The sequence below is a fragment of the Thecamonas trahens genome, assembly GCF_000142905.1.
Source record: "Thecamonas trahens ATCC 50062 unplaced genomic scaffold supercont1.6, whole genome shotgun sequence".
Lineage (NCBI taxonomy): Eukaryota > Apusomonadida > Apusomonadidae > Thecamonas > Thecamonas trahens.
The window spans coordinates 416815-443756 of NW_013657674.1; the positions used below are offsets into that span (position 1 = coordinate 416815).

The window sequence follows — 26942 nt, forward strand, 5'->3', positions numbered from 1 at the left end:
TACAGTCCTTGGAGACGATGGTATCCCCTCGACCCGAGAGAACAAAGAACTGTGAGAAGGCCGCCATATTGCCCCCCCTTCTTTCTCTTGGCCCTCTTCCCCAGGAACAAGAACTCGCTGGAGACAATAGGTGACGTCCTTTCCCCCCCTTGCCCTTGCTGTCTACCCTCGCAGTGCAGGCAGACCATTGGGCGAAGCCACCAAAGCCACCAAAGCCACCAAAGCCACCAAAGCCACCAAAGCCACCAAAGCCACCAAAGCCACCTGCCGCTGACCCAAAACTCCCACCTCCAACACTGGTAGCCCACAAGCATGACCCCAACCCACGACGCCCACTAGCTGACACACACACACACACACACCTCTCCTCCGCTTTCTCCATCCCCCCCCCCCCCCCACCCTTCTCCCCTCCTCCCCCACATGCCTACCCTCGCGCCCTCGACCTCGCTCTCCGAGTATGTAGAGACCCACGCCGAGGCGGACAACTTGCTTGCTGCCTTTGTTCTTGCGGGCATTCCGCTAGCTCTTCTTATCGTTCCCTCCATTGCATGCTCTGTTTGGGGCTTACGTCTACGATGTGGCCTCGCTCGCTCACGTGCCTGTCTTGCTACTCGCATCGGCTGCTGTATCGGTGCCTCGGACGCTGCCTTTGACAAGTGGGCATCGCCTGTGGCTATTGCTCTTTGGCTGCTCCTCGGCCTGGTCCCGCTCGCCTCGTTCCTCGCCTTTGCAGTCGTCGTGGCCCTTGATGTGGATCCGCCGCTGCTGGGTGTGGCTGGTGCCCTGGCTGCCGCTGCGGTGGCTCTGATGGCCTACGGCGTCGCCCGATGGAAGACCGAGGGTTGGCGACTAACGCCTGCGGCCAAGTTTGCGCTCGCTGCCGCTGTCTCGGCCTTTGCCGCTCTGGAGGTCACCATAGCGGTGTGGATCCGGCCGTACGCCTTTCAGGCGCTTGCGGCAACGCTGCTCCCGCTCTCTGCGGCACCCATGGTGTATGTGTGGTACCTCAACGCGCCGACCGGGCCCATCGCCTTTGCCGACTTTGCCCGCGCCAAGGGCGTCGTGGCTCCCGGCCTTGCCGACGACTCGGGTTCGAGCTCCGACTCCGATTCAAGCTACGACTCGGACGCCTCCCGCGTCGATGGTCTCGGTGCGTACACCAAGCTCTACCGGGCCCAGCTCAGCGCGTTGTTCATTGTTGCTGCTCAGGGCTTCCTCGCTGCACTCGGCGTGCTGACCTACCTTGCGGTCGACGAGGAAGCGCAGGCTCGTCAGGTCCTCGGCTTTGCTCGCTGGGGCGCTATCTCGCTTGTCGACGCCCTGCTCGGCATCCTGTACTGGGCCGAACTGGTCGACTCACCACTTGTCGCCTCAGGCCTCTCAATCTGGGTCCGTGTTGTCTACACCGTGACTGGGACTCGGGTTTGGATCCTCGGCGACGCTTTTGTCGCCGCTTCGCTCGCGCTCTTTCTACTTGTCTCGTTCATTGCCGAGCGGTGGCCAAAGTCTGCTGCCGGCGACGGCACCTCGCCGCGCGACGTTGCTGCCGCCATCCTCACTCAGATGCCCAAGGATCGCCGTCTCGACTTTGCGCTGCCTGGCGTTGTCGACTCGTCGGACATCGACTCGGAGTGGGACGAGATCTACAATGCACCGCCCACTCCCGAGCCGTCCGAGGACGATCTGTTCGGCTCGCTCCGCGACTCGTTCCGCTCCACCTTTGGTCGGTCGTCGAGCTCGGCTTCGTCGTCGAGCTCGGGATCGTACGAGTATGCCTACGAGTACGCCTCAACGCTGTCATCAGAGGACGAAGAGCAGGAGGCGGTGGTTGAGAGGACTGCTGCCGTAACGACCGAGTACGAGTACGCGTACGAGTACGTGACGCCGTCTGCGTCGTCGGCGTCGTCATCATCGTCATCGCCGTCGACTTCGTCGCCATCTGCTGCCCTCGATGTGGACCTTGACGACCTATCGTGCTGCCGCAAGTACGTGGTGACCCGACCGGCGCTCGCCTTTGTGCTTCTTGCGGGCTTTGCTGGTGTGCTTTTCTACCTCTCCGGCCGCGACTCTGCGGATCTTGCACTCCCACGGGTGTGGGACCGCTCGCAGCTAACGCTTTCTGTCTCGGCAGTTCTTGTTGTGCCTGTCCTCACGCTCGTCTTTGCCGCCTTTCGGGCTTTCCAGCGCGCTAACTACACGCTCACGCCGGCGACGGCGTGTCTTGCGCTTGTGGCGCTTGGAGGCATCGCGTGTAACGGTGTCCTGTTCAACGCCGTTCACTCCTCGGTTGTGGTGCTTGTGGCGCACACGGTCGTTCCGTTTGTGCTCGCGCTAGAGTATGTTCTGCTTCTTGTCTGGGCCTCTGCCGACTACTACTGGATTGTTCCGAACGAAGCGTGGTGCTCTCGGCGCAACGGCGGCATGCTGTTTGGGCTCGCTCTGCTTGTCTCGTCTGCGGTAGGCCTTGGCGTTCTCCTCGCCGAGTACTCGGACTCGCTTGTTGCCGCGTTTTCAGTCCCGCTTGGCCTCCTCCTTCTCCCGACGTCGTACGTCATGATCAAGACGTACTTTACCACGCTCAAGCTCTCGGGTGCAGTCTGGCTGGCTGCGTTGCTCCAGATTCTCCTTCTGGGCGGCTACACCGGCGCGGTTTGGGGCATTGCGCTGGATCGCCCGTCATCGTTCCCTATCTGGCTCCTGATTGGCGTTGCAGGCTACCCAGTTGCTGTCCTCCTCCTGGCAACAGTGTGGAAGTGGCGTGATGTGTCGTATGTGGTCAAGCCGTCAACCAGTGACGGCAAGTTTATCCTAACAGCCTTTATGCTCTCGTTCCTTGTGGCTGCTGGCGTTCCTGTAGTGCTCATTGTTGTACTCGACGAGCTCGCAGCCGGCATTGCTGTTGCGATCGCCGTGGTTGTCGTCTTTGTCTCGCTATGGATTGCGGCCATCTGGGTCCGCTCGTCATTCTACCTCCCGCGCAAGTACCGGCTCGTCCTCGGACTCGGTGTGGTGTGCGCCATTGGCGGCGCGGTGTACTACGGTGTGACCGAGTCTGCGCGGCTGGACGCAGCGTTGGTTGTTGTTGGCATTCTAGTTGCCGTCTGCTTTGGCCTCGCGTTGGAGCAGTATCTGGTTCAGCGAGAGACGCCACTGCTCTTCTCGCAATTTGTCTTCCCTGTCTTTGCTCGCGACGCTATAGCCGGCACACTGCGGCCGGCCAACGGCGGGACGCTTGCGGCATACACCGGGCTGCTTCTCGCTGCTGGCGCCGGTATCGGCCTCGCTTTCGTCCTCGACCGGTCTTGGGTCGGCCTGCTGGTGGGCGGCTATGCGCTGCTGCTTGTCCTCCTCCTCACTATTCACCTTATGCACATCCCCAGCCTCGAGTTCGGCCGGTACGCCAAGTACGTGACCCGCGACATGTTGGCGAGCGCCAAGGCAAAGGCGTCCGAGATGGAGCTCCCCGCAGTTTCACTTGATGCCGCCGGCAAGCCGGTCTTGGCGGACGTCTCGGTGTCGGACGAGTACTACGGCTCGGGCGAGTACGAGTACGAGTACGAGTACGAAGAGCAGGAGCTTGCATCGGGCTACGAGTACGGCTACGAGTATGCGTACGAAGACTCTGGCCTGGAGGCCAGCACGGGCGCGTCATTGTCGGCGTCGTCGTCGTCGTGGTCACTCTCGCTGCGGTCGGTCTCGTCGGAGGATCGCGGCGGGCAGGCGAGCCTTGCCCGAAGCCTGGCACGGATTCGTGCGCTCCGTAAGCGGGCGCGGAGCCGGCGCGAGCATCTGGCGCTGCTGCGCGAAGACGCGCGCGCGGTCCGTCTATACGGCGACGAGCAGCGGTTTGTAGTCCACATGCAGGCACTTGTGGTGGCGCTCGCCAAGGGTGCTATGGCGGTTGAGCTGGATTTGGTGGTGCAGCTTGTCAGCGACCGGGTCTTCCGGCACGCGTTTGATGAGCCGCTTGACGTGTGGGAGGTCGAGGCGTGGGACGAGGACGAGTGGGACGAGCTCGATGGACTTGTGGCCGAGTTCAATATCCGTCGCAAGCTCCGCGCTGACGATCAGGCGGCCAAGGCAGCCGAGGATGAGGAAGCGCAGCGGAAGCGTGACGAAGCCCGGCTTGTCCACCAGCGCGAGCTTATTCGGCAGCAAAAGAAGGCCGGCGCCAAGCCAGCCGATCCCGAGGCGGCCAAGGCGGCCCCGAGCGTGTCGGCCAATCAAGCCGGCAAGGCCAAGGCCAAGGCCAAGGCCAAGGCTAAGGCAAAGGGCAAGTGCGAGGCCAGGGCGAGGCCAGCTGCACAGCCGAAGGAAGCGGCAGCGTGCCAGAGCTGGTATTTAAGCCCTCCGAGGCCGGGACCCGGACCGGTCATTGCCACGGTGGCGCGCGGGAAGAAGTGGGAAGACAACGAGTTCCCGGCGACGGATGCAAGCCTGTTTGTGGGCAAGACCGGGGTGTCCGGCAAGGCCAAGGGCTGGGCGCGGCCCGAGACGATGTTTGCGAGCGCCAATGGGCGCGCGCCTAGCAAGGCCGACATTGCATTGTTTGGGACGGACGGCATTGTGCCTGGCGACATCAAGCAAGGAGCGCTGGGTAACTGCTGGCTCCTCTCGGCGTTTGCAGTTGTGGCGGCGGTGCCGAGCCTAGTGGAGCATCTGTTTGTGACGACCGAGCCGGACGAGGCCGGGGTCTACTGTGTCCGGTTCTGGAACGATGGCCAGTGGGTGCGTGTCCTTGTGGACGACCAGTTCCCGGTGGCGGACAAGCATAAGCCGCTCTATGCGCGGACCGGGCGCGGCGACGGGTCCGAGCTCTGGGTCATGCTCCTGGAAAAGGCGTACGCCAAGCTGTTCGGCTCGTACGCGGCGCTCAACGGCGGCATGGTTCACATTGGGCTGATGGATCTGACGGGCGGGTCCGGCGAGCGTATCGCGCTCGACTCGGAGCAGGCCAAGCAGGACATTGCGTCGGGTGCGCTGTGGGCGCTCATGCTCAAGTTCCGCAAGGCCGGGTATCTGATGGGTGCCGGATCCAACTCCGGGTCAGACACGACACAGTCGGACCAGAAGATTGTGCGCGGGCACGCCTACGCGCTGCTCGATGTGGTCGAGGCCGACGGGCACAAGCTGGTCAAGCTTCGCAACCCATGGGGCAAGGTCGAGTGGACCGGCGACTGGAGTGACAAGTCGCCACTGTGGACCCGACGGCTCAAGGCCAAACTCGGGTGGGTCGACGCCGACGACGGCGAGTTCTGGATGGGCTTTGCCGACTTTGTGCGCGAGTTCCGCAATCTGTACGTGTGCAAGCTCTTCCCCGAGTCGTGGAGCGCGGTCGGTGGGACGTCGGCGTGGGCCGGCGCGTCTGCAGGCGGCTCGCCCAACAACGAGACTTGCAAGGACAACCCACAGTTCCTGCTCTCGGTCACGTCGCCGACTCAGGTCCACATCACGCTCTCCCGCGACAAGTTTGTGTCGGGCGTGGCAGCGAGGCCAACTCCTCGCCTGGAGTGTAGCCGTGCGGCGGACGCATCGATCCGCGCCGCCTCCGCGCCGGCGACCGGCTGGCCACCTCGGGACAGTACTCGAACCTCCGGACCGTCAACTTGGAGACCCATCTCGCACCGGGCAAGTACGTCGTCGTGCCGACAACGTTCAAGCCGGGTCAGGAGGGCGCGTTCTCGGTTGTGGTGCACTCGGAGAAGAGTGTTGGATTTAACGAGCTGCAGCCGTAGCCGGTGGCAGCGATCATGGAAGACGCCCTCACGCCTTGACAAAATCAACAAAGCCGGCGAGGTGCTCAGCGAGGCGCTTCTGAGTGGCCTCATCCACGATGTTGCCCTCGTCGTCAAAGATCTTCTCGGCAAAGTAGTTGACGCCAAACTCGCCGTTGAAGGCCTTAAAGTTGAGGAAGACACCGACCTGGCGCAGATGGTTCTGCGCGCGCATAGTCCGCATCCCGCCGCCAGAGCCGACGATGGCCACTGGCTTGCCCGAGAACGGCTGGACGCCATCATCGTTGCGGGCGCGCGAGATCCAGTCGATGGCGTTCTTCAGCGGTGCCGCGATCGAGTAGTTGTACTCGGGAGTGGCAAAGATGACGCCGTCGGCGCCACGGATGGACTCAGCAAGGGCGGTCACGTCGGCCGGCAAGCCGTCGGCCTCGATGTCCTGCGAGAAGACAGGAAAGCCCGAAATGTCGGCGATTTCAACCTGCGCACCGTGCTCAGCACCAATGCTGGTGAGGTGGCGGAGGAGCGCCGTGTTGGTGGAGGCAGCGCGGAGGGAGCCGGAGATGGCAACAAAGCGGAGCGGGGCAGCCATTGTAGTGTTAGGTGCGTGGTCAAGTCTTTGGTCTGGTCGGTGGAATGTTTGCGTAGCCGTGTTACGTGGCAAAATTGACGGCGATTTTGCCAACTCCAAGCCAAAGATTACGTCAGCTGGCGGAGAAAGCGCAAGCTGACAGTTGGGCGGATAAAGACCGCCACGCCGCGGTGCCGGCGAGGATGAGCGTTCTCCCCAGGGAAGGGGACAAATAGGAGTAAGGATAAGCGGGAGATGGAGTGGTGGTATGGTTGGTGGTGTTAATCATCGTTTTCCGCCCTTGCCGCGCTTGCGGCTGCCTCCACTGCGGCCACCACGGCCGCCTGACCGCTTGCGCTTGCGGCCTGCTGCCGGATCATACTTGCGGCGCTTGTGCTGGATGTAGCGGAGCTGGAGAGTGCCTGGCAGCGAGGCCAACTCCTCGCCTGGAGTGTAGCCGTGAGAGTTGGAGGCGTCGGCATGGCCATCGTCGACAGCGCCCGAGGCGGAAGCCGAGTCCGAGTCGGAATCATCGGCCCAGACCGGCTTGGCGTCATGGGCGAGATCGAGCGGCATGACCTTAGCAGTGGTCACAGTCGAGCTCGATGTCACGGTCAGCGTTGCGCCCTGGCGCACTACACTCAAACTGGCGTTGCCGTCGCTTTCGCTCTCGCCCGCGCCAAAGTCGTCGTCGTCAGTCGACGACGAGAGCCCAAACGACAGCGCGTCAGCTGAGACCTCGCTCACGCCGACAATCTCAGCCTCGCTCTCTTCATCGCTGCTGGAGTAGCAGCTGTCGTCATCGCTGCTTCCCTGCTCGCGCTTGGCGACGACAGGCGTCTTGGTCGACTTTGAGCTTGCCACGGTCGTGCCCTTGGCCAGCTGCTTGCGGACAAACTCGCGCTGGAGCTCATGCTTGCGAGCCAGCGTTGCAGCCTCGTCCGAAACCCGTGACGCGCGGATCTGTGTCATTTCCAACCTACACGTGAGTACCACCACACGATGGCTATCGAGGATGATGCTCCCGATTCGCTGACCAGATGCCAAGCACAGGTATCAGCAGAGAGAGCACAAAGTGGGGTTCGACGGCTCTCCCCCCTCCCCTATCCACCTGCCGCTCGCCCCCCCCCCCCCCCCCGTTCCCCCCAACCCCCCCTGATCCGTTCCCCAACCCCCGGGTTTCCCCCCCCCCCCCCCCCCCCCCCCCCCCCCCCTCACGCTTTCTGCCTCTCGCCGAGGATGGCAGATGGCGACAAGCAGGGCAGCCAGAGGGGTAAGGGGGGCAGCGGGGTAAGGGCATGGGCATGGCGAGTTGGCAACAAGGATGGGAATGACGTACCTCTTTGCGTGCGGCATTCCTTGCCACTCGCTCTGCAGCCTTAAAGTCCTCTGCAGCCTTGCGGCGGCGGTCGTCCTTGCGCTTCTGGAAGCCCGTGATGAACTCGCGGTGGTTGTCGGGGTCAAAGACAACGTGGGTCTTGACAAGCGACTTGCGCCCGCCGCCACCGCCACTCTTACGTCCTCCTCCACGTCCACGTCCACGTCCACCACGTCCACCTCGCTTGCCGCCACGTCCACCTCGATTCTTGCCCATATCTCACTGTGGACAGTACTGCGTTGAGTGCCAGCATCTCGAGTCGTCTCGTCGGCTCGATGCTGTCCGTCCACGACGAGAGCAGCTTGGGCGGCCGTGGTGACAGATTCGATCGTATGATCGCAGGTTGCCTTGGACTTGGGAGAGGATTGACTATATTGTGGAAGGTGTATTGTGGCTTGGGCCGCATGAGAAGAGCTCACCATCGACCGTAAGGCCGTGGCGTAGCATGACCTGCCTCTACGCGCGCGGTTGTCCACTCGTCGCCGCCATGCCAGCTTGCTTACCACCACAAGACAGAGCAAGACACGTCTCCCCACTGATCGAGAGCAGCCATCATGCTTACACTGGACGACCTGCTGCAGTTTTGCAGTGAGATGTCTGGAGAGCAAGTGGGATCTGTGGCTGAGCTGGCCAACGGAGTAGCCGTGGTAGCCATGGCCAGGAAGGTCTGGCCATTGGCGCCCAAGGTGGTGGCCTGGCAGACCAACCCAAAGCCGGCCCACTCGTGGGAGGCAGACAGGAACTGGTCCACTCTAACTCGGACCCTTGCCGCCATGGGCGTTCCTCCCCGCACCATCTCTTCGGTATGCCAACTTCCTTGCCTTCTCTTCTTCTTCCCCCCCCCCCCCCCCTCCACCTGTGCCTGGCGTTCCCACTCACCGTCGTGCGCGCCAAAACCGATCGCTCGGCCCCTCGATCATGGCATGCCCCGAACATCGGCCTGCCCCGATGACTGGTCCTGCACCGGCTCCTGCTCTCGCTCTCGCTCTCGCTCTACATCAATCAACAGTCGGCGGTCCGCAAGGGACATCGTGGCGCGGCTCATGCCCTGCTGGTGCTGTTCTACTTTCTGCATTCGATTGCTAATGCTACTGATGTGGCTGCTGACTTTGAGCTGCCGGTCCCGGATGCACTTGCCGCCTTTCTCCAGTCGCCGGCAGCTGTTGAGAGCCTTGTTCGCGGCGGTGCGATCGCTGCGAGCTCGGGCAAGGGCAATCCGCAAGACAAGCCGCAGGCCAAGGCCAAGGCCAAGGTCAAGGCCAAGGTCAAGGCCAAGGCCGCAACCATCGCCCCGCGCGCGCGTCGCTCTGCGCCGGCGCCGTCGCCAATCAAGCGCGTCGCTTCGCCGGTTGTGGCTGCGCGCCCACCGACAAGCCAGCGGCAGAGCTCGCGCCGGCAAGCTGAGGCGCCTGCTTCAGCTGGCACATCTATGCCAACGCCGGCTCCTGCTAGTGTGCCGGCGCCGGCACCCGCTGCAAGTCCGGCGCCACCTGCCGCGCAAGACGTTGTGTGGCGTAATACCGAGCACAAGGTCAAGGGAGAGCTGGTGGTCAAGAAGATGCGGTTTGCAATCGATTCACTTCAGCGTCAGCTTGCGGCGGTTGTGGCCGAGAAGGATGCTCTTGCGGCTCGGTTTACTGACCAGGTCTCGGAGCTCAAGCGCCGGTACGAGAACGAGCTGCTTCTGCAGCGCGCTGCGCTCAACAACGAGGTGGCAGTGTGCAAGCTCGCCGATGTCTCGCGCGACATGGCTTCTAGCGCCTCGCACGAGGCCCTGCTCCATGCGCTCGCCTCCAAGCTCGCCGACGAGTCCACTCGCTACGGAGGCACTTGCGATGCGGTTGCCCTTGCCTCCGAGGTTGTTGTCCTTCGCCAGGCACTCGCTGCCTCTGAGGAAGCCCGGAATCAGGCCGCCGTCAACAACCGCGAGCTGCAGGCTGCACTCGAGACGGCGCACGCGCTCGTCGCCCAAGAGTCTGAAAACGCGCTGGCAATTCACCTCGACTACGCTCGCCAGGACGCGAGCATTGTCGTCGAGGTCGACGCGCTCGTTGCCGATACCGATGCTGCCGGCGATGCTCCGGCCCGCGGCCTGACTGCCCGCGAGCGCGCGCTTGTTGCCCGCATCCGCGAGCTCGAGTTTTCCGCTGCGCAGTCGGCGGCGCAGGCCGCGCGCTCGACCGAGGAGCTCAAGGCGCAGCTACTCGAGGCCAAGGCTGCAGGCGTAGCCGAGGAAGCGTTTGGCAAGAATCTGACCGAGCTCGAGGCTGAACTTGTTGCCGAGCATGAGACCGTCGCGCTTCGCGAGCAAGTTGCTGCACTCCGCAAGGCCAACGCGTTTCTGCGCGGAGCAGCCGACGCCGCGTGTCCCAGCGACACGCTTGACGACCCTGAGCAGAGCGAGCGTCGTAACGGCGCGCTCCTCTCGGCGCTTCAGGACCTGACCCGCGTCTTCCCGGCTGACGATCCGGTGGCACAGGAGGTCTCTTCAGTTCTCTTCTCCCACTTTTGGGCCCTGGTGTGCGAGGCACGGCTCGCGTCGCGGCGTGCAGCGCGGACGGCAACGAATTGCGCGACTGCGCGTGCCCGGGTCGGCGAGCTCGAATCTCAGCTGGGCGAGGTACAGTCGTCGTTTGCTCGCGAGCTTGCCACCGCCCTCGAGGCCGCGCGAGCCGAGGCCAATGCTGACCACGCTGCAGCAGCTGCCGAGCGTTCGCAGCTGGCTGCCCAGCTTCAAGTCGCGCTGGCGTCGCTCGAGCAGGCCAAGGCCGAGGCCGAGGCGCTGCAGTCCGAGGCCGCCTCCGCCCGCGCATCAGCCCTTGCCGACGACGCCGCCCGCTTCTCCGCCCTCCACGCCAAGTTTACCAAGCTCCGCGCCGAGGCCAAGCGACTGCAGCTCCGCGAGCAGGTGTGGAAGGAGCTTTGCGACCAATTGCAGTCAATGACCCAGGAACTGAGCGGCTCGTCGTCGCTGGACGCGACCAAGGCCCGCGAGCTGGCGTCACTCGAGGCCGGCGTGGTTGCCGCCATCGAGCAGCTCAACAAGCTCGCCCGTCCGGCAGACGCCGCCGGCGCCACGGACCATCTCGAGACCGACGTGGCAATCGACTCGGCCCTTGCGCTCGCTCGCGCCCAGATCGAGCAGCTTACCGAGACGCTGGCCGCCGTCCGGAGCCAGGTCCACGAGCTTCAGGCCGCACAGGCCAGCAGCGAGGCCAATGAGGCTGCGGCCGTCGCTGCAGCCGGCGACGCTGCCACCAAGATCGCGCTGCTCAATGCCCAGCTCGCTGACCTCACCGCAGCCAACGAGGCACTCGCGACCCGCGCCGCTGAGGCCGACGAGTCGGCCCGCGCCACCACCGCCCACCTCCAGGCACAGGTTGCCGACCTCACCTCTGCGCTCGCTGACGAGCGTTCGCTCTGGACGTCGACAACCGATCGTCCGCCGCTGCCGGAGGAGGGTGCTCCTGCCACCGATGCGGAGCCCGGCGCTAGCGCCGTGGATGCCATCGTTGCCCGCCTCCGCGCGCTCTTGCCGGCGCCGCCGGCCGCCAGCCGTCCTGATCCGCAACCCGCGAGCGCCTTCCCGCCCATTCTCGAGTAGCATCTAGAAGCAGCAGTTGCAGTCAAAGGGACAGTCATCGGTATTGCCACCCTTGCCGATGTTGAGCTCGTCGAGGGTGTAGATGCGGAGGCCGTCGACATACCGCGCCTTCCCGGTCTTGCTCCCACGGACATCGGCAAAATCAACATCACCCGATGCGCCGGCCTTGCTCTTGCCCTTGCCCTTTCCTCTACCCTTTCCTTTGCCCTTCTCACCACTTCCACTGGCCTTAGGCGCCTTAGCCATGGCAAAGATGTCGTCCAGCGACGGAGGCGCAGGCGCCGACTTGCCCGCCTCGCCATCCTCACCATCCTCGCTGGCGTCGGCGTCGGTGTCGTCCTTGGTGCTCTTTCCCTTGCTCTTCTCCTTGCCCTTGCTCTTGCTCTTGCTCTTGCTCTTGCTCTTGCTCTTCTCCTTGCCCTTACCACTGCCACTGCCGGTGCTCTTGCCCCTGGCCTTGCCCTTGGCCTTGCCCTTGCCAAGTCCTCGTCCACTCGCCACCTTCTCCGCTCGGTGCTTCTTGCCCTCACTCACCGTATCCACCTTCTTCCGCTTCACCTGCTGCTCCTCCTTGACTCCCTTTCGGCCCATATTGATTGCAACTACTTCTTCTCTGATCAACTCAAAAAGTTAGGTCTGCATCGCTATCCTCATCAGCAATCCTCCCCTCGCGCCGCCTTCTGTCTCTGTCTCTGCTCTTGATCGATCGCCAGCGATCGTAATCGCGATCGATCAAACCTTCCCTGTCTGGTACCCCCCCCTCCTCCCCCCCCCCCCCTTTCCTTCTCCTGCTCACTTTACCACCTCTCCCAACCTACTACCCATGGACTCTGTGGATACAGGTACAGGACAGGGGGGAGTGGTTGGAGCGGCTGCGGCGTTTGTGGCGGCAGCACGGAGTTACGAGGAGGCGCTGGCGGGCAAGGTCAAGGCCGAACATGCGGCAGCCAAGGCACTGGACTCGGCATGGCGGGTGGTGGAAGAGCCGCGAGAGTACTCGGGCGTGTGTGCGGATGGTACAGCGGTGACGCTCACGGCTCCGTTGCGAAGGGCTCGGTCGGATACTCGGGCGCTGACAAAGCTTCAGTCGGCGCTGGAGACTCGTGCCGCCTTGCTCCTGGGTCCGGTCTTCGCCGCCCTTGGCGAGCTGGCTGCGGCGGGGGTGCGCCTGGATTCAGTCGCGGCTGCTCCGCCGCAAGCAGAGGATCCTGCTGCGCTGCTTGCGCACATTGCCGACATCGACGCACCTATCGCGGGGACAAGGCTGGCGTCGACGCCTGCCGCCGCCATCGCGCGGACATCGGAGCTTGACGACGCGCTCGCTCACTGCTCCAGCCGCCTCCGGGCCGCAGGTCTTGCCGCCGCCGCCGCCATCGGCGACACATACTCTGTCTCGCCGCTGGACATGCTCACTGCTGTACTTGGCCTCGGCTCGCGCGCCGGCTGGGCTGCGGCGCTGCTGGACGTACCTGTGGACGCGGCGCTGGCCTCACCAGCCTGGCTTGATGCGCTCTTTGCGCATGCGCTCGAGCTCGGCCCGGCGCTCCCGGTCCTGCTTGCCCAGTATCCGATGGCAGCGGTGGCGGCGACGTCGCGAGATGCCATTGCGTTGGAAGCCGCTGTCGTCACCCCGCTAGCTGCCGGCCTCGACACAGTCGCGACCTCGGCGGGCATTTCCGCCCCGGTCCGCACCCTCACCGTCGCGCTCATTCACCGGATGTTGGCACTGGCGCCGTGCGCGGCGCCCGAGCTAGGGCTTGCTGTCCTCGGCATTCTCACCCGGTCGCCATGGCCGTCGCGCCCGCTCGCTTCGTGGGCCCTCACCCTCTTTCCGTGGCAGGCGCTCGGGGCCGATGCCGCGGCTGTCGCCTTCGCCGAGCTTTACGGCGTGACTGGCTTGCCGATGAGGGCGTGGCTGGGAAGCTCTGCCTCGGAGCGCGCCGAGCATCGCACTGCGTTTGCTGTGACTTGCCTCGCTGCAGCCGCCGACGCTGCGCCGCTGGCGGTCGCCTACGCCGACGCGCTCGCCCGCAACCACCCCGAGTCGGTGGCGTTTGTGCCGGCCCACTCGGATGGAACTCTGGCACACTTTCCGCTTGTGGCCGCTCTCGCTCGTCTGGCGGGCTCTCGGCTCCGGGCACGGACGCCGTCGCCGCCAGCCGAGCTCGATCTTGCGGCCACCATTGTCGACGAGCTCATCGGCGTTGCGTTCTGTATCGAAGATGAGCTCGTGGCAGTCTCTGCTCTCTCGCAGGGAATCTCGCCGCCGCCAACGCCTGCAGCGGCTGCATCGCTGCGCGGCGAGGCGGGCGCGGCGTTGGCTGAACTCGCCACCGGCTCCCCATCAGGCGCGGCAGTGGTGGCGGAGCGACTGGTCGAGACGCTGCTGTTTCTGGATGGCGAGCCGGGCGCGCGGGTTGCCACCTGGCTCAATCAGCTCCCGAAGAAGGCGTGGTCGGGTGCGGCCGCTGGCACCTCACGGGCGCTCCTCGCGCTTCTTTCCGGCACGCTCCACAGCGTCGATGGCGACTTTGAAGACTGGCTGCCGCACTTGATTGGAGGTTCGGCTCGCCCTGGTCCGGTCCCGGCGGCGGCCGGCCCGCTGCTTGGCGGCCTGCTGGACGTTGTCGATCTGACATCAGTGGGCGCTCGTGACAAGGTGCTGCTGCTGCTAGGGTTTGTGCGCGCCGCCGAGGTCCTTGACGCGCGGTGGGTGTGGCAGACCGTGACCAGTCCGTCTGTCGTTGGCGCGCTGGCGTCCGGTCCACTTGATCCGACCTATGTGCAGATTGTGGTCTCTCTTCCTTCCCACGACGCTGGGCCGCTGCTGAGGTGGGTCCAGCTGCACCTGGCAATTGGACTAGCAGCGTCGGCCCCGGACCTTGCGCCGTGGTCGTGGCTCAAATCGGAGGTGCGTGCGATTCACGCCGCTGCCAGCTTTGCCACCACCGACCTGGAGCACGTCTCGGGCGTGTCGCTCGCAATTGGTCTGTGGCACGCCCTCGCCTCTGCAGCTACGTCGGCATGGCTCGAGATTGGGCGCGATTTGGCCTGGGCCATGGCTGCCATCCTCACTGCCCACCCCGAAGCGCTTGACACCTTTTCGCAGCTTGTTGCCGCGAGCTGCGGCTACCAGCAGAAGCACGCAGACTGGCTTGCGCTGTGGACGGCGGTGCTCTCGCTACAGCTGGCATCGCCGAGTGTGGCCAAGCTTTTTGACCTGCTCATCTACTCGGCTTTTGCCAATCAGGAGGAGCTCATGCCGCTGGTGACCGTCCTCCACCACCGCAAGCTCGACGCTGCCGCCATCGACACGCTCCTGGCGTCGTCGCTTTACTGGGTCGTGTACGTGGTGCTGCTGGGCGAGAGCCCGCGGCTTCCGGCTGGCGCGCAGGCTCCGGTCGGCACGTCGGCCATGTACCGGTTTGCAGTTGTTGCCAAGCGCATTCCCGACGAGGTGCTTGCGCTGCCGTTCTGGGAGCAGTTCTGGACAATGTACTTTGAGTGGACCGCGGCGCTTCCGCCCGGCATTGCGATTGCTGACAAGAAGAAGCTGGATAAGCTGCAAGCTCACTTTGTCGAGCGGGCGCACGCCTTTGATGTCGAAGACTTGCAGGCGCTCCGCTCCGGAGCGACGACGCTCAGCAAGGCGCTGTCAAAGACCTACTTTGCGTTTACGACGTGGTCGGACGAGGTCGTGCCGGGGCGCGGCTTGCTGTTTTCCGACCCGAGCCTTGGTCTGCTTGACGCGCTGCGCGAGCGGTCGCCGCCGCGGCTGTACGTCTTTCCGCTGGCAGTGGCCAACCCGTTTGCGCCCGAGTTTGCCGCGAGTCGTGACGCCAACGCTGGACTTGACACTGCCTCGCATGGCGCGCCGAATGCGTGCCGCGATCTGGCAGTTCCGTCTCCGGTCCAGCTTGTAGTGGCAACGGAGTTGTCGTCATTGCAAGCGTCGCAGTCGATTGTTGATCTTACGGCGGCGCTGGGCTCCCTCTTTGACACGTACGCCCGGCTCGCCGCCGAAGTCGACGATCTCTCTGTGGAGCTCCTCGATCTTGCTTCGGGCATGTATGTGGAGCGGTCGCACCGCAAGACTGGCGAGGTCGGATGCGGCCCGAGCTGCACCGGCGCTGCCCGGATTGGATACGCGGTGATCGACGTCGAGTATGCACCAGCCAATGTCCGTGAGCTCATTTCAGTCAACGCGTCCCATTTTCGGTCGGCGGTGAAGCGACTCGGCCAGCTGCCGCAGGCACTCGCCGAGACCCTCGTCGCTCTGGAGCGATCGCTTGCAACGCGAGAGACTGCCGCGCCCGGCACCGAGGTTGCCGATGCTTTCCTCTCACTAGCGAGTGTGTTTGTGGCACTTCCGCTACGGGCCGGCCTCCTGGGTATGGCGCCGCAGCTGGCTGCTGTTCTCCGCGACCTTGCTCGCCTTGCGCACGCATCTGTGACGGCTGCTGAGCTGTTGCCGCGGCTGGCGACCATTCTGGCGTCATCGCCTGCGGTGAAGGACCCGACGGTCCGGTCTGTGCTCTACGCGTACTTTTCGCCGTGGCAGGCTGCTGCTCCGAGCGGAAGTCTGACCGACGCCGGTCTGGAGCTGTACTGGAGCGTGTTGGCACATTTGGAGAAGGGCCTCTCATCAGCAACAGCCCTGGAGAGTTCCGAACAAGCACTGCTTGCCGACGCGCTACAGCTGGACGCGTTTGCAAGGCAGGTCCTTGCGGGCTTGCAAGGTGCTTCACCGACCGAGCGTGTGGCAGGGGCGGGTCGACTTGCGCGGGCGCTGGCGCCGCTGGTCGTGGTTCCGCGGCTTGCTGCCTCTGTCAACGGCGTGCTTGGTCTCCTGATGGGTGATCAGCTGCTGGAGGTTGCGCTCGAGGCGGCGTCTGCAGCGCTGCAGGCCGCCGCGAGCAGTCCCGAGTGGCAGCCGCCGCGGGAGATGCTGCGTTCTCTACCGGTGGAGCGATTGGATCAGGGACCACTCATCACGCTTCTCGAGTCAATGGCGGCAGCGTTGCCGGTGGCGGACGAGCCGCTGATGGCGTTTGTGCTGCCACTGCTGCGACGGTGTGTGCTTGACAATCCGCACGCGCTCGTCCTCCTTCACGAGGCAACCATCGCCGAAGTGGCTGAGAGCGCGTCGGCGGGTGGCGGATTCGTGGACGGACTGCTGGGCATGGGCGGAGACGACGGCGATGGGTCGGATGATGGGTCTGACGAGTCGGACGGCAGCGGAGTCGCGGTGCCGGCGGCGCACACCCTGTGGGATGCGCTTTGTAAGGTCTGCTGGGCGGCGCTCAAACCGCGGGTCGAGTTTGGGACCGGCCGGCGGACGCGGGTCGAGTACCTCTCCACAGTCGGCTTTGATGGCGTCCTCCGGCTTGTGGCCGACGTGGCAGCGCTCTGCCCGGCGGTCATCGACAAGATGGTTGGGCTTGTGGCATGCGTGTTTGGGCCGTATGTGTCGGCGTCGCGCGAGCGCGCGGCGGCGGCCGAGGTTCTGGAGAGCGGCGTGGCGGCTCTGCCGTGGGCAGCGGCCACGTTCCATCTTTGCGACTCGCGGGCGCTTCGGCTGTTGTACTCTTTGACCGAGTCGCAGCCGTGGCTGGTGGTGACGCTCTTCAGCACTCTGGATTGGTCGGCTTATGCGGCCGGCGATGATCGGTGCGGTGCAAGCGCCAAAGTGCACTTTCTGCGACTCCTTCTTGAGCTGCGGGTTTGCGGACACGCTCCTGACGCAGTGGACCGCGTGTGGGAGGAGCTTGGCGGTGGCGAGGCAGCTGACGCGCAAGATGCTGCGGAGCGGAGCTGGGCCGGGCTGGAGACCAAAACGTTTGCGACGTGCTTTACCGGAACGACGCTGGTGCGAGGCCTGGTGGTGCCTAGCCTCGCTGCGCTACATCGTGATGAGCCGAGCTCGCGACTGCTAGACGCGGCGCGGCTGCTCTCGCGAGCTGGGCTCGCCAATGCGGGTGCCGGTGAAGTTCTGCTTGGAGTGGTTCGCGAGCTGCGGGCGCTTGTGGGCTTCTCGGTCACATTTGTCCGCGACGAGTACGAGTACGAGGACGAAAGCGTGCTTGGCGGCGGTGCACTGGGCGGAGCCATCGACGCTTGGCACCTCTCTGCCAAGGCACATGCTTCGCTGGTGAGCCATGTGATGGTTCCGGTGGTGTTTGCGTCCGAGGCGGTACCGGGCCACGCAGCCCAGTGTCTGATGCAGCTTGTCGAATGCGCTGCTGGACGGCCTGCGGATGCGGTGGTTGTCGACGTGGCTGCGCCTGGCTTTGGCAACACCCGCGACGGACTGGATGCCAGGAGCCAAGTGGCGCGTCACAAGCGTGAGGCTATCTTTGCGGCGCTGGTACGGTCAGTGACGATGGCGTGCAGCGCGCTTCCGCCGGTGCTTGCGCTCGAGGCGCTCAACACTATTCCGCTGGTTGGACTCAAGCAGCTGGAGGCTGCTCGGCTTTTGGAAGAGGCGCTGCGGGCACTGTTTAGTGCGACCGAGGGCAAGCTTGCTTCGGCGGCAGCATCGCTGATGGTTGACTCTGACGCGCTGAACGTGCTGGCGCTAGCATGCGCGCGTGAGGCGCTACCGCTCCTGCTAGTGGTGGTGATGGCCAAGGTTGAGGGCGCGGCGCGCGAGTCGCGGTCATGGGCCGAGACAGCAGTCTCGCTGGTGGCACTGGCAAGCAGGTACACCGTCAACCCGTCGTCGCCGCGGGCGTTTGAAGTCATCATTGTGTGGCTCTATGCGCTCCGAGTCATCGGCTCTGCCAACTGGGATGCGACGTCGGGCGAGTCGCAGGCGGCGGTCGCGGCGCTGCGGGCCGAGCTGGTGCGGTGCGAGGAGAGGCTGACTGAATCCAGGGCGTCGGGCCTGTTTTCGATGCTCCGCGGCAAGGCGGGCAGCAGCAGCGAGAGCGGAAGTGGAAGTGCAATGTCGCCGGTGGTGCGACTGGCCGCGGCACTGGCCCGGATCTGGCTGGACCTGCGGGCAGACCGGGCGGCCGGGGCCAAGGTCCGGAGGGCGGCGGAGGCCCGGATGGGCGCTCTAGAGGTGTTGGCCTCCACCCCACAGTGGGCTTCATACGCGTCGGTCCTAATGGACGTGGCCATGATGAGCTCGCCGCTGACCGGGTTTTGTGACATGTACCGCTGGCTGGTCGAAGCTCTTGTCCCATACGCTCGCTACCTGCTGGGTATCTTTGTCACCAACGAGGCCGGCGGGCTGCACGAGGACACAGACGACGCCGAGTACTTTGACACCGCCCCACCAGAGATCCAGCTCGCGCCACTTGTGAGTCTTGACGACGCAGACGGTGCAGATGAAGAGGTTGGTGCGGAGCAAGACCGCGGTGGACGTGAGGAGACCGCGGTCGTGCCGCTCATTCCAGGCATTGCGCCGCCACCGGCGCGTCGGGCCACACCCGGTGCGAGGTCAACCTCTGCCACTTCCTCCCCTGCTCCTACTAGCCTGGCCTCACCTGTCTCGACGAAGCCGCTGATTATCCTCGATTGAACGATGGCGGATGAGTTGCGGCCGGCCCACGTCTGACACTTGGTGACGTGCGGTCGTGCGGTGGTGGAAGGAATACCGGTGGGAGGGAAAGGCACCCCACTCCTTGCCTCAGCAGCAGCCTATTCCCCCTCCCCCCTCTCTTCCCCTACCTCTTCCCTCCCAAACAAAGATGGCGTCTTCCCCGACTTCTGCTTCGGTCATGCCTGAGATGATTGTGATTCCGGATGACTATGAGGCTATTCCGGTCTCCCTCCTCTCCATTCCCACCCGCTACCAGGGCGATGTGGACAGCTGCTTGATCCCCTTTGGCCTCATCACCGACCGGGTCCAGAAGCTGGCCGAAATGGTCTACGAGCAGTACAAGGGCAAGGAGCTGCACATGGTACGCCACTTTACCCCTCCTCCCTCCCTCCTTCCTCTCTCTCTCTCTCTCCCCCCTCCCCCTGGCACATGCCCTCTCTCTGCCTTTGCCCCAATTTGCGTCGCTCGTCGGAAATTCGTGTGGCCAAAATTGGGGTGCTGCTGCTGCCTGGCCTCTCGCTTGGCTGAACAGGTTGGGGGGGGGGGGGGGGGGTTCGAGGGCTGGTTGATGTCGATGATTGAGTGTAGCGCACAAAGTACGAGCTGTGGTGGTACTTATGGTACTTATGGTTGATGTTGTGTGGTGTGTGGTTGGGTACAGCTCTGCCTGCTCAAGGGGGCGTATCGGTTCTTCTCGGATCTGCTCAAGGAGATCTCTGCGCTGTCTGCGGCGGCGGACGCACCTGACGTGGTCAAGCTCTCGCTGCACTTTGTGCGGGTCAAGTCGTACCACAACACCGAGTCGACGGGTGACGTCAAGATCTCGGGCATTGATCTTGACGATCTGGCCGGTAAGAACGTGCTGATTGTGGAGGACATCATCGACACTGGCACCACCATGGTCGCCTTTACCGCCGAGCTGCAGAAGGTGACGCCGGCGTCGGTTGAGGTCATCTCGCTCCTCGTCAAGCGCACGCCGCGGTCGAACGGCTTCCTCCCGCACTACGCCGGCTTTTCCATCCCGGACAAGTTCCTCGTCGGCTACGCGCTCGATCTCAACGAGGTCTTCCGCGACCTCAACCACATCTGCATCATCTCTGAGGCAGGTATCGAGAAGTACCGCGAGTAGGCATCGCCACTGCCCTTGCCGGAGTGAGGTTTGCTTTCTCTCGCTCTCCTCTCTCTCTCTCCCCTCCCTCTCTCTCTCTCCTCCCACCTGACCGTTTATCTTGATCTGATGTGGCAGCCGTGTGGCCGATACACACTCTATCGTCCAATATCTTAGCATCTGTGTGTGTATGTGTGTGCATGTGCGTGTGTGTGTGTGTGGGGGGGGTGTTGATTGTGGTTGCAGTCTGGTGCTCAGCTGCTGTTGGCTGCAACTGGGCTGCTGACTCGCAGCCAACTGTTGGTGGCAGGCAGAGGCAGGCAGTGGACAGGAAGTGCAGGGGGGGGGGCGGACAGAGCACATCACTCGAGACCAGGCCGTCTGGCACAAAAGCAAAGGTAGCAGCGAGCAAGGCAGCAGTGCGGCGGAGTAAGATGGCCAAGGGCAAGCGCGGGCGCAAGGACGAGGGCAGTGGGCGTGCAAGCAAGCGGGTCAAGAGCATTAGCGGCAAGGCAGTGGAGGCAGCAAAGGTGGCGGCGGTGATGGAGAAGAGAGCGGCTGAGGTGGCGGCTCGAGTGGCTGCAGCGGAAGAAGTGGGTATGGTTGGCTCGTATGCAGGCGAGGCGTTGCCACTGGCCACAGAGTCTGTCGTCGACGGCGTCATGGCGCTCGACGGCTGCGATGTGGCGTACAAGGCCGGCGGGCGGACATCCAGATTCATCTTTGCCCTCCCGCTGCATCTGATGCGGCTGGAGGGGACGTCGTCGGCACTGCGTGGGACGCTGACCCAGCTCGACACCATGCATCCGCGGCTCTCCATCCCCATGGCCGATGCCACCCGCGGCAAGGGTGTGCTCGAGCTGCGCGGCTCGATCGTCCGCTCGTCGGACGCCCGCTTCCTCATGCTCTCAGCTGGTCCAGCAGGCACGGTTGCCACCTCCAAGGTCTATGATTCGGTCGTGCTCTTTTCTACAGCGCAGTGGCGGCCTCTGGCGGCTGTCGCATCTGCGCCAGGAGGCGATGATGACGCTGGCGAGGCCGGCGATGACGAGACCCAGCCCGGTCCGTCGCCCGAGGACGCGTTGCAGCCGGTCAATCTGGACTCGCTGCCAAAGGAGAAGAACCCGGTGTGGCCGCATGTATCTGGGCGCTGGCAGCCGCCTGGAAGCAGCGAGGCCGGAGAGGCCAAGCCGGGCGACGAGAGCGGGCCGGCTGGCGGCGAGGGCAATGGATTGCCGTCGGCAGCAGCCGTGGCATCACAGAGCTCACAGGCGTTTCCTGTGGTTGACCTCACTGGGCTCATCCCAGCATCACCGGGCAAGTCGCCTGCACGCAGCGGTGCGAGTGCGGGCAAGGCCAGCAGTGGCGGCTCGCGACGGGCCATCAAGCTCGACTCCGACTCGGACTCGGACGTGCTGTTCTCGTCGAGTGGCGGGTGCGAGTCGCCGACACGCACACGGTCACCCGTCCGCTCGCAACCAAGCCGATCGTCGGCGCGGAAGAAACCCGTCTCGTACGCCGAGTATGAGTGGGACGAGTCTGGCGACGACGAGTCGTCTGTTGTCGGCGCGAGCGGAGCCGGTTCCGAGTCGGACTTTGCCCCGTAGCCATCGGCTGTGTGGCGGTAACTGTAGAATAACCCTTAACGGTACGGTCGTTCGGACGCGTAGTCGCGCGTCTCAAAATGAACAACTCAATGATGCTTGACTTCCAGGTCACCGGCCCATGCTGCGCGAAGCCTGCTTGGCCTGCGGCTTGAGGTCGGAGGCGCGCCCGATGCGTGGCTCGCACGTGGGGCCTGCCTGCCGCCTGACGCTCGTCCCGGCGACACTCTTGTGTTCAACGTGGGCGACGACCTCGCTGTTCTCGCGTGGAAGGACTCGATCGAGTGCCGTTTCCTGGCAACCTGGTCTCGTCTTCCAGACTCAACGACGTCGCGCAAGCGAAAGCGCACCTCTGCAGCAGCTGCTCGTCATCACCACCTTCCCCAGCGAGCCGCTCTGCGACGCAACTGCCTCGCCTGCCGGAAGCTTCATGGTAAGCGATCGCGGCCGCGGACCTTTGCGCCGCGCGCGGCGTCCATCTCTGCATCGCCGACTGTTTTCTGCTGTATCCCACCAGTGGCCACAGCAGCCATTCCCTGGCTGATGATCAGACCGGTAGCTGTATGCAGTGGGTTGACTGACCACGATCAAGTCATAGCCGGGAAGTAGAGATGGCATCTCAGCCGCAGGTACAGCTGACTCCACCTGTCATCACCGTAGCCGTGCCACCACCACCACCACCACCATCACCAGCACCACCATCACCAGCACCACCAGTGCAACCGGCCAGCCTTTCTTTCACCTCTCTCTGACCCTTTTGACATGTCCTCCACCGACGTAAAGGGTTCGGGCGCATGCGTGTTTGTACCGTACGAGGAGGACACACCCGAGTTCCGGGAGCGAGTCAAGGCTGCAGAGACGGTATGTTTGTTTGTTTGTTTTTGTGTGTGTGTGTGTGTGTGTGTGTGTGTGTTGGGGAAGGAAGGGGGGGAGGAGGGGAGTGGAGGGGACAGGCGACTGTCGGTCGGTTTCGTTGGTCAGTCTCTGCTTTCACTTGAAACATGTGTGGCAAGGGGGGGAGGAGGGGGGGGGGGGGGGAGGGGAGGGGGAGGGGAATGATGGGGATGAGAGAGGGGGGGGGTACTCATGTGCTGTGTGTTGTGTGTTGTGTGGTGTATGATGTACGGTGTGTGTGTGTGTGTGTGTGTGTGTATGTGTGTGTTGCGCGTGGTCTTGTCGGGGTGACCGGCCCATCGGTCTGCTATCATCGCTGGCTCGGGTGATTGTGTGGGCGGGCTATGGTCTTTGCGGGCTATGTACTGGTGGTGACCGAGTGCAGAATGTGGATGACTACAAGAAGCGGGTCAAGAAGATCGCGGATAGGGCCAAGAACGTGCAAAAGGCGTCGGCGTCGCTGGTCGACTCGATGGGCTCGCTGGTTGACGAGCTGATGCAGCTGTCGATGCTGGATGCAGTGTACAAGCCTGGAAACGACCCGTTCTCCAAGGGTGTGGCTGACCTGGTGGCGGTACTCAACACGGTCAACACGCTCCAGCAGAACTGGCAGAACACCATCGGGGCGACGCTGGTACAGCCGCTGGAGGATCTGGGCAAGACCGGGTTCAAAAAGTACGAAGACTCGAAGAAGGCGTACCGCAAGGCCATTTCCAAGCACGAATCAGCCTTTTCCAAGCTGCTCTCGGTCAAGGAGGCGACGACGGCCGAAGACAAGCTGGAGATGCAAAAGACTGCCGACTCTGCCGTGGTGGCGCTGCAGAGCGGGACGCTGGACCATCTGGAGGCAATCAACGAGCTCGACTCGAAGAAACTGATGGTTGTGCTTGACCGGCTCCGCGCGTTCACCGACGTCACCGCGCAGCTGTTTGTGGCGGGCTCCGAAGCGCTAGTGACGGTCAAGCCGACGCTCCGCGACATCCAGACCAAGGTCATCGAGCGGCGGCGAGTGCTCAACTCGGAGGACCGCGACCTGTTTGTGGCGGCACGGGCTCAGGTCAACACGGCCAAGCGTGAGCAGGCCATGGCCACGCACGAGCTGGAAATGGAGCTGCGAGCCGCGCAGCCGATGACCGAGCTCGAGCGTGAAGAGCTCAACATTGTGCCGGGCCCGCTCTCACCGTTTGCCCGCGAAAAGGTTGGCTGGATCTACAAGAAAGCCGGCAAGCGCATGATCACAAAGTGGGACAAGCGGTTTGCCATCCTCCGCAACGGTATCTTCCGCCTCTACCGCACGCTGCAGAGCGACGTCAGCGAGCCGTCGACCGAGCTCAACGTCATGGTGGCCAACGTCAAGCCGCTGCCGGAGCAGTCGTCGTCGCGGCCCAACGTGTTCCAGATGGTGGGCGTCGAGCGGACGTACTATCTGCAGGCCGAGGACGAGGAGCAGATGAACGAGTGGCTTAACGTCATCCAAAACGCTACGGCTTACGCGCTGGCAACCGCCGAGTCGGCGGCGTCGAGCTCAGCCAAGGCCAACTCGGTCCATCCGCTCAAGGAGGACTTGCTTGGCGTTGATGAGCTCGAGAAGGCGCTCTTTGCCCTCTGGGACACGCCGGGCAACGAGACATGTTGTGACTGCTTTGCACCCCGTCCGCAGTGGGTCTCGATCAATCTCGGCTGCCTCATTTGCATCGAGTGCTCGGGCCACCACCGCAACCTCGGCGTCCACATCTCCAAGGTCCGCTCGTTCCGACTCGACGATTGGGACGCCACCGTCATGGCATACTTGCAGAACATGGGCAACGTCCGCGTCAACTCGGTCTATGAGGCCGACCAGGCCCGCGTGGTCCGCTACCGGCCCAAGGACGAGACCAACGCGCTCATGCGAGAAGCGTACATCAAGAAAAAGTACGAGCAGCGGTTCCTCGTTGCCCGCGCCGACGATCCCGACGCCGAAGCGCCAAACTCCGATCGGGCGGGCCTCTTGCTCTTCAACGCCGCTGTCCGCGGCGATCCGGTCGCCATCCTCCTCGAACTCGCCCGCGGCGCAGACATCAACTGGGTCTCGCTCGAGTCGTCATCGTACACCCCACTCCACGCTTCCGTGTCGCACGGCCACATCCATGCCTCGACCTGCCTCGTCCTCAACACGGCCGACACCAACAAGGCCGATCTCTACGGCAAGACCCCGCTGCACATTGCCGCCGCCGCCAACCGCGGTGAACTCCTCCGCTTACTGCTCAAGAACGACGCAGACCCTAAGGTGACCGATGTGCAGGGTATGACGCCTCTCGACCATGCCAACCTTGCCGGGGCTGAGGAGACGGCTGCCTTCCTCACCCGCCTCGAGGCACCGTACCAGTACGAGTTCATTCCTGGCGGCTCTGGCCAGGGCTACGACCAGCCGTTCCGTCCGCAGCCTCTGGCCCGGGTCGACGACCCGCTGCCGCCGCCGCCGGTCGCCGCCAGCACCTCACGAACCGACCGCACAATGTCGGACAACTCGATTGCAAGCCTCCAGATCAAGAACCAGGCTGCCGGCAAGCGCCAGCGCCCGCGCTCCATCGCACTCCAGTCCAACGTCGATGTTATTCCGGCCGACGATGGCACCGCCGGGACCGTCAAGCTGCGCCGCAACTTGCCCTCGCTTCCGCCGCCGTCGCTCAAGCCCAAGCCCAAGGCTTCGCCGTAAATCCAGGAAAATGCTAGCCCAGCTGGCCCGACATGCACTTGGCTGCAATCGCAGAGGCGACCGCATGCGCGAGCTGCGGCGTCGGCATCCGCTTGACGTGCGGGAGGAGAAAAACCAGTGTGGCCACTGGAAGCGCGTGGAGAAGAGTGGCCAGCGGTGAAGGCGGGAGGCCGGCCAAGAACGCCAGTACGTGATCTGACGCTCTTTCTGGGTCTGGGTTCCCGCCAGGCTCGCGCTCTGGATCGAGGTCGGCAGGCAGTGGCGGGAGCGAGACATGCGACTTTTGGGTTGCAGCGAGGTGCTCGGTAAACGCGCCCAGCGTCTGGGTGTACGCCTGGGTGAGCTTGAGCGAGGCAGACAATTCGGCTACTTGCTGGGCAAGGACCTGGATCGACATGTTAGTCGTGGCCTCGCCCGGTCCGCTGGAGACGGGCGGAGGAGTGGACAGCGCGGCGTGAGCGGGGCGGGGCCGCTGAAAGGCGTGATCTAGACCAAAGGCATCGTCGTCGTCATAATCGACCAACCGCGGTGGCGGCGGAGTGATTAGACGGTGCCGCGGCGAGTCGTCAGGTAGGACAAACGAGACCGACCGCGGTCGGTCGAGCGACGCGTAGGGCTTGGACAAGGACGGCGAGGACGAGGACGACGAGGCCGAGGAACTCGCATCCGAGGCTGACGGTGACGGAGGCGCAATCGACTGACGTCGGTGCGAGAGATCCATGAGCTCGGGCAGTTGAGCTTGCTTGAGCTCGACCGACAAGCCCGACGAGCGGAGATGGGCGGCTGGGTGGCGGTGAGCAGTGTTGGCCTCATTGGGGTCAGGGTCTGCCACTACGCGCTTGGCGTGCGGCTGGCCCTCGCCGACGGCCGCCAACATGACCTGGGTCTGGAGGCCGGACGGAATGCCTGTGGCGAGGCGAGGATCGATGTAGCCACCGGCAATCTGATTGGGCGTGATGGGCGAGGTTGGCGAGTGCGAAACCGCGTGGCGAGCGCCTGACGACCGCAGCTCGTCGTATGACGCTTGCATCATCGGAATCAAGCCGTCGCTCATGCTCTCGTCCGAGTCCGAGTCGGACGACAAGCGTGAAGGAGGCGAAGCGTGTCGTGACGGAGACGCCGTAAGCTGCGGCTCGCTTTCGTGCAGCGTGCTAGAGCGGTACTGAGCCGCAGCCTTCTGGTACAGCATGCGCTTCTCAAGCGGCAGGTACGACGAATCGTCCGAGCCATCGCTCTCGGACGCATGCGGGGCCGAGAGCGCCGCCACGGCTCGGGTAGCTTCGGCGAGGAACGACGGGATACCACTCGAAGACGACGACGACGCCGATGACGAGAGGGCGTGCTTGGGTGGCGACGGTGCAGCTGGTGCATGCGAGATGGGCTTTGCCGAGTCAGCCGGAGGTGCGGGAGCCTGCCCTGGCGAGTGGTCCAGCGGATGGGTGTAGGCTGGACCTGGGTAGTACGGATTGTGGTTGCAAGGGGGATGCGGCGGCGGATAAGGCGGGTAGCCGCTATACGGATGGGAGTAGCTCGGACTCGCGTAGACATGCGGTGGGTGGTGAGGACTGTGGGGCGAGTACGACGCCTGCGTCAACAGAGCAGGATGGTCAGAATGCGAAGGATGGAAAGGTGGAGCGTGGACCGGCGGTGGCGAGGAATGAGCGGGCGCTAGCGGCGCCATAGAGTGCAGTGGAGTGACATCGCGGGAGCGCGAGCGGAGCGGTGACTCTCGTTTGGGAGGAGACGAATGATCGTCGTGGCTGCGGCGCGGCTCGGGGGAGAGTGAGGCAACCGAGGCGAGTGACGC

General features: G+C 64.0%; 11 protein-coding genes across 11 annotated transcripts in view; 6 read left to right on the forward strand and 5 right to left on the reverse strand.

The window, feature by feature from the left end:
- Positions 1-127, reverse strand: part of AMSG_01622 (adaptor complexes medium subunit family protein) — a 1981-nt gene extending 1854 nt beyond the window's left edge. Inside the window, exon 1 of the mRNA XM_013906216.1 lies at positions 4-127. Coding sequence (XP_013761670.1) covers positions 4-67 — 64 coding nt within the window. The 5' untranslated portion in view covers positions 68-127. The remainder of the gene's footprint in view (positions 1-3) is intronic.
- Positions 128-420: 293 nt separating this feature from the next.
- AMSG_01623 (calpain-5) lies at positions 421-5921 on the forward strand (the record flags this gene model as incomplete). The annotated part of the gene is made up of 2 exons (XM_013906217.1): positions 421-5481; positions 5517-5921. 2 exons carry the CDS (start codon positions 421-423, stop codon positions 5733-5735), a joined length of 5280 nt encoding a protein of 1759 aa, XP_013761671.1. The 3' UTR covers positions 5736-5921.
- Positions 5504-6358, reverse strand: AMSG_01624 (NADPH-dependent FMN reductase). The gene has a single exon (XM_013906218.1). It carries the CDS (start codon positions 6322-6324, stop codon positions 5764-5766), a length of 561 nt encoding a protein of 186 aa, XP_013761672.1. The 5' UTR covers positions 6325-6358; the 3' UTR covers positions 5504-5763.
- A 206-nt stretch (positions 6359-6564) lies between these two features.
- AMSG_01625 (uncharacterized protein) lies at positions 6565-7934 on the reverse strand (the record flags this gene model as incomplete). The annotated part of the gene is made up of 3 exons (XM_013906219.1): positions 6565-7266; positions 7643-7792; positions 7917-7934. 3 exons carry the CDS (start codon positions 7932-7934, stop codon positions 6589-6591), a joined length of 846 nt encoding a protein of 281 aa, XP_013761673.1. The 3' UTR covers positions 6565-6588.
- A 520-nt stretch (positions 7935-8454) lies between these two features.
- Positions 8455-11326, forward strand: AMSG_01626 (uncharacterized protein; the record flags this gene model as incomplete). The annotated part of the gene is made up of 2 exons (XM_013906220.1): positions 8455-8484; positions 8691-11326. The coding sequence occupies 2 exons, from the start codon at positions 8455-8457 to the stop codon at positions 11283-11285; spliced, it is 2625 nt and encodes an 874-aa protein (XP_013761674.1). The 3' UTR covers positions 11286-11326.
- On the reverse strand, positions 10889-11909 carry AMSG_01627 (uncharacterized protein). Its single transcript, XM_013906221.1, has one exon. The coding sequence runs from the start codon at positions 11874-11876 to the stop codon at positions 11289-11291; it is 588 nt and encodes a 195-aa protein (XP_013761675.1). The 5' UTR covers positions 11877-11909; the 3' UTR covers positions 10889-11288.
- A 199-nt stretch (positions 11910-12108) lies between these two features.
- AMSG_01628 (uncharacterized protein) lies at positions 12109-18827 on the forward strand (the record flags this gene model as incomplete). The annotated part of the gene is made up of 2 exons (XM_013906222.1): positions 12109-12127; positions 12155-18827. 2 exons carry the CDS (start codon positions 12109-12111, stop codon positions 18811-18813), a joined length of 6678 nt encoding a protein of 2225 aa, XP_013761676.1. The 3' UTR covers positions 18814-18827.
- Positions 18828-18903: 76 nt separating this feature from the next.
- Positions 18904-20113, forward strand: AMSG_01629 (hypoxanthine phosphoribosyltransferase). Its single transcript, XM_013906223.1, has 2 exons — positions 18904-19195; positions 19496-20113. The coding sequence occupies exons 1-2, from the start codon at positions 18983-18985 to the stop codon at positions 19961-19963; spliced, it is 681 nt and encodes a 226-aa protein (XP_013761677.1). The 5' UTR covers positions 18904-18982; the 3' UTR covers positions 19964-20113.
- A 263-nt stretch (positions 20114-20376) lies between these two features.
- Positions 20377-21743, forward strand: AMSG_01630 (uncharacterized protein; the record flags this gene model as incomplete). The annotated part of the gene is made up of 1 exon (XM_013906224.1): positions 20377-21743. One exon carries the CDS (start codon positions 20377-20379, stop codon positions 21547-21549), a length of 1173 nt encoding a protein of 390 aa, XP_013761678.1. The 3' UTR covers positions 21550-21743.
- A 10-nt stretch (positions 21744-21753) lies between these two features.
- AMSG_01631 (arf-GAP with SH3 domain-containing protein) lies at positions 21754-25135 on the forward strand (the record flags this gene model as incomplete). Its single annotated transcript, XM_013906225.1, has 2 exons — positions 21754-22407; positions 22826-25135. Exons 1-2 carry the CDS (start codon positions 22309-22311, stop codon positions 25133-25135), a joined length of 2409 nt encoding a protein of 802 aa, XP_013761679.1. The 5' UTR covers positions 21754-22308.
- AMSG_01632 (uncharacterized protein) lies at positions 24946-26683 on the reverse strand (the record flags this gene model as incomplete). Its single annotated transcript, XM_013906226.1, has 2 exons — positions 24946-26546; positions 26672-26683. The coding sequence occupies 2 exons, from the start codon at positions 26681-26683 to the stop codon at positions 25149-25151; spliced, it is 1410 nt and encodes a 469-aa protein (XP_013761680.1). The 3' UTR covers positions 24946-25148.
- Positions 26684-26942: the final 259 nt, after the last annotated feature.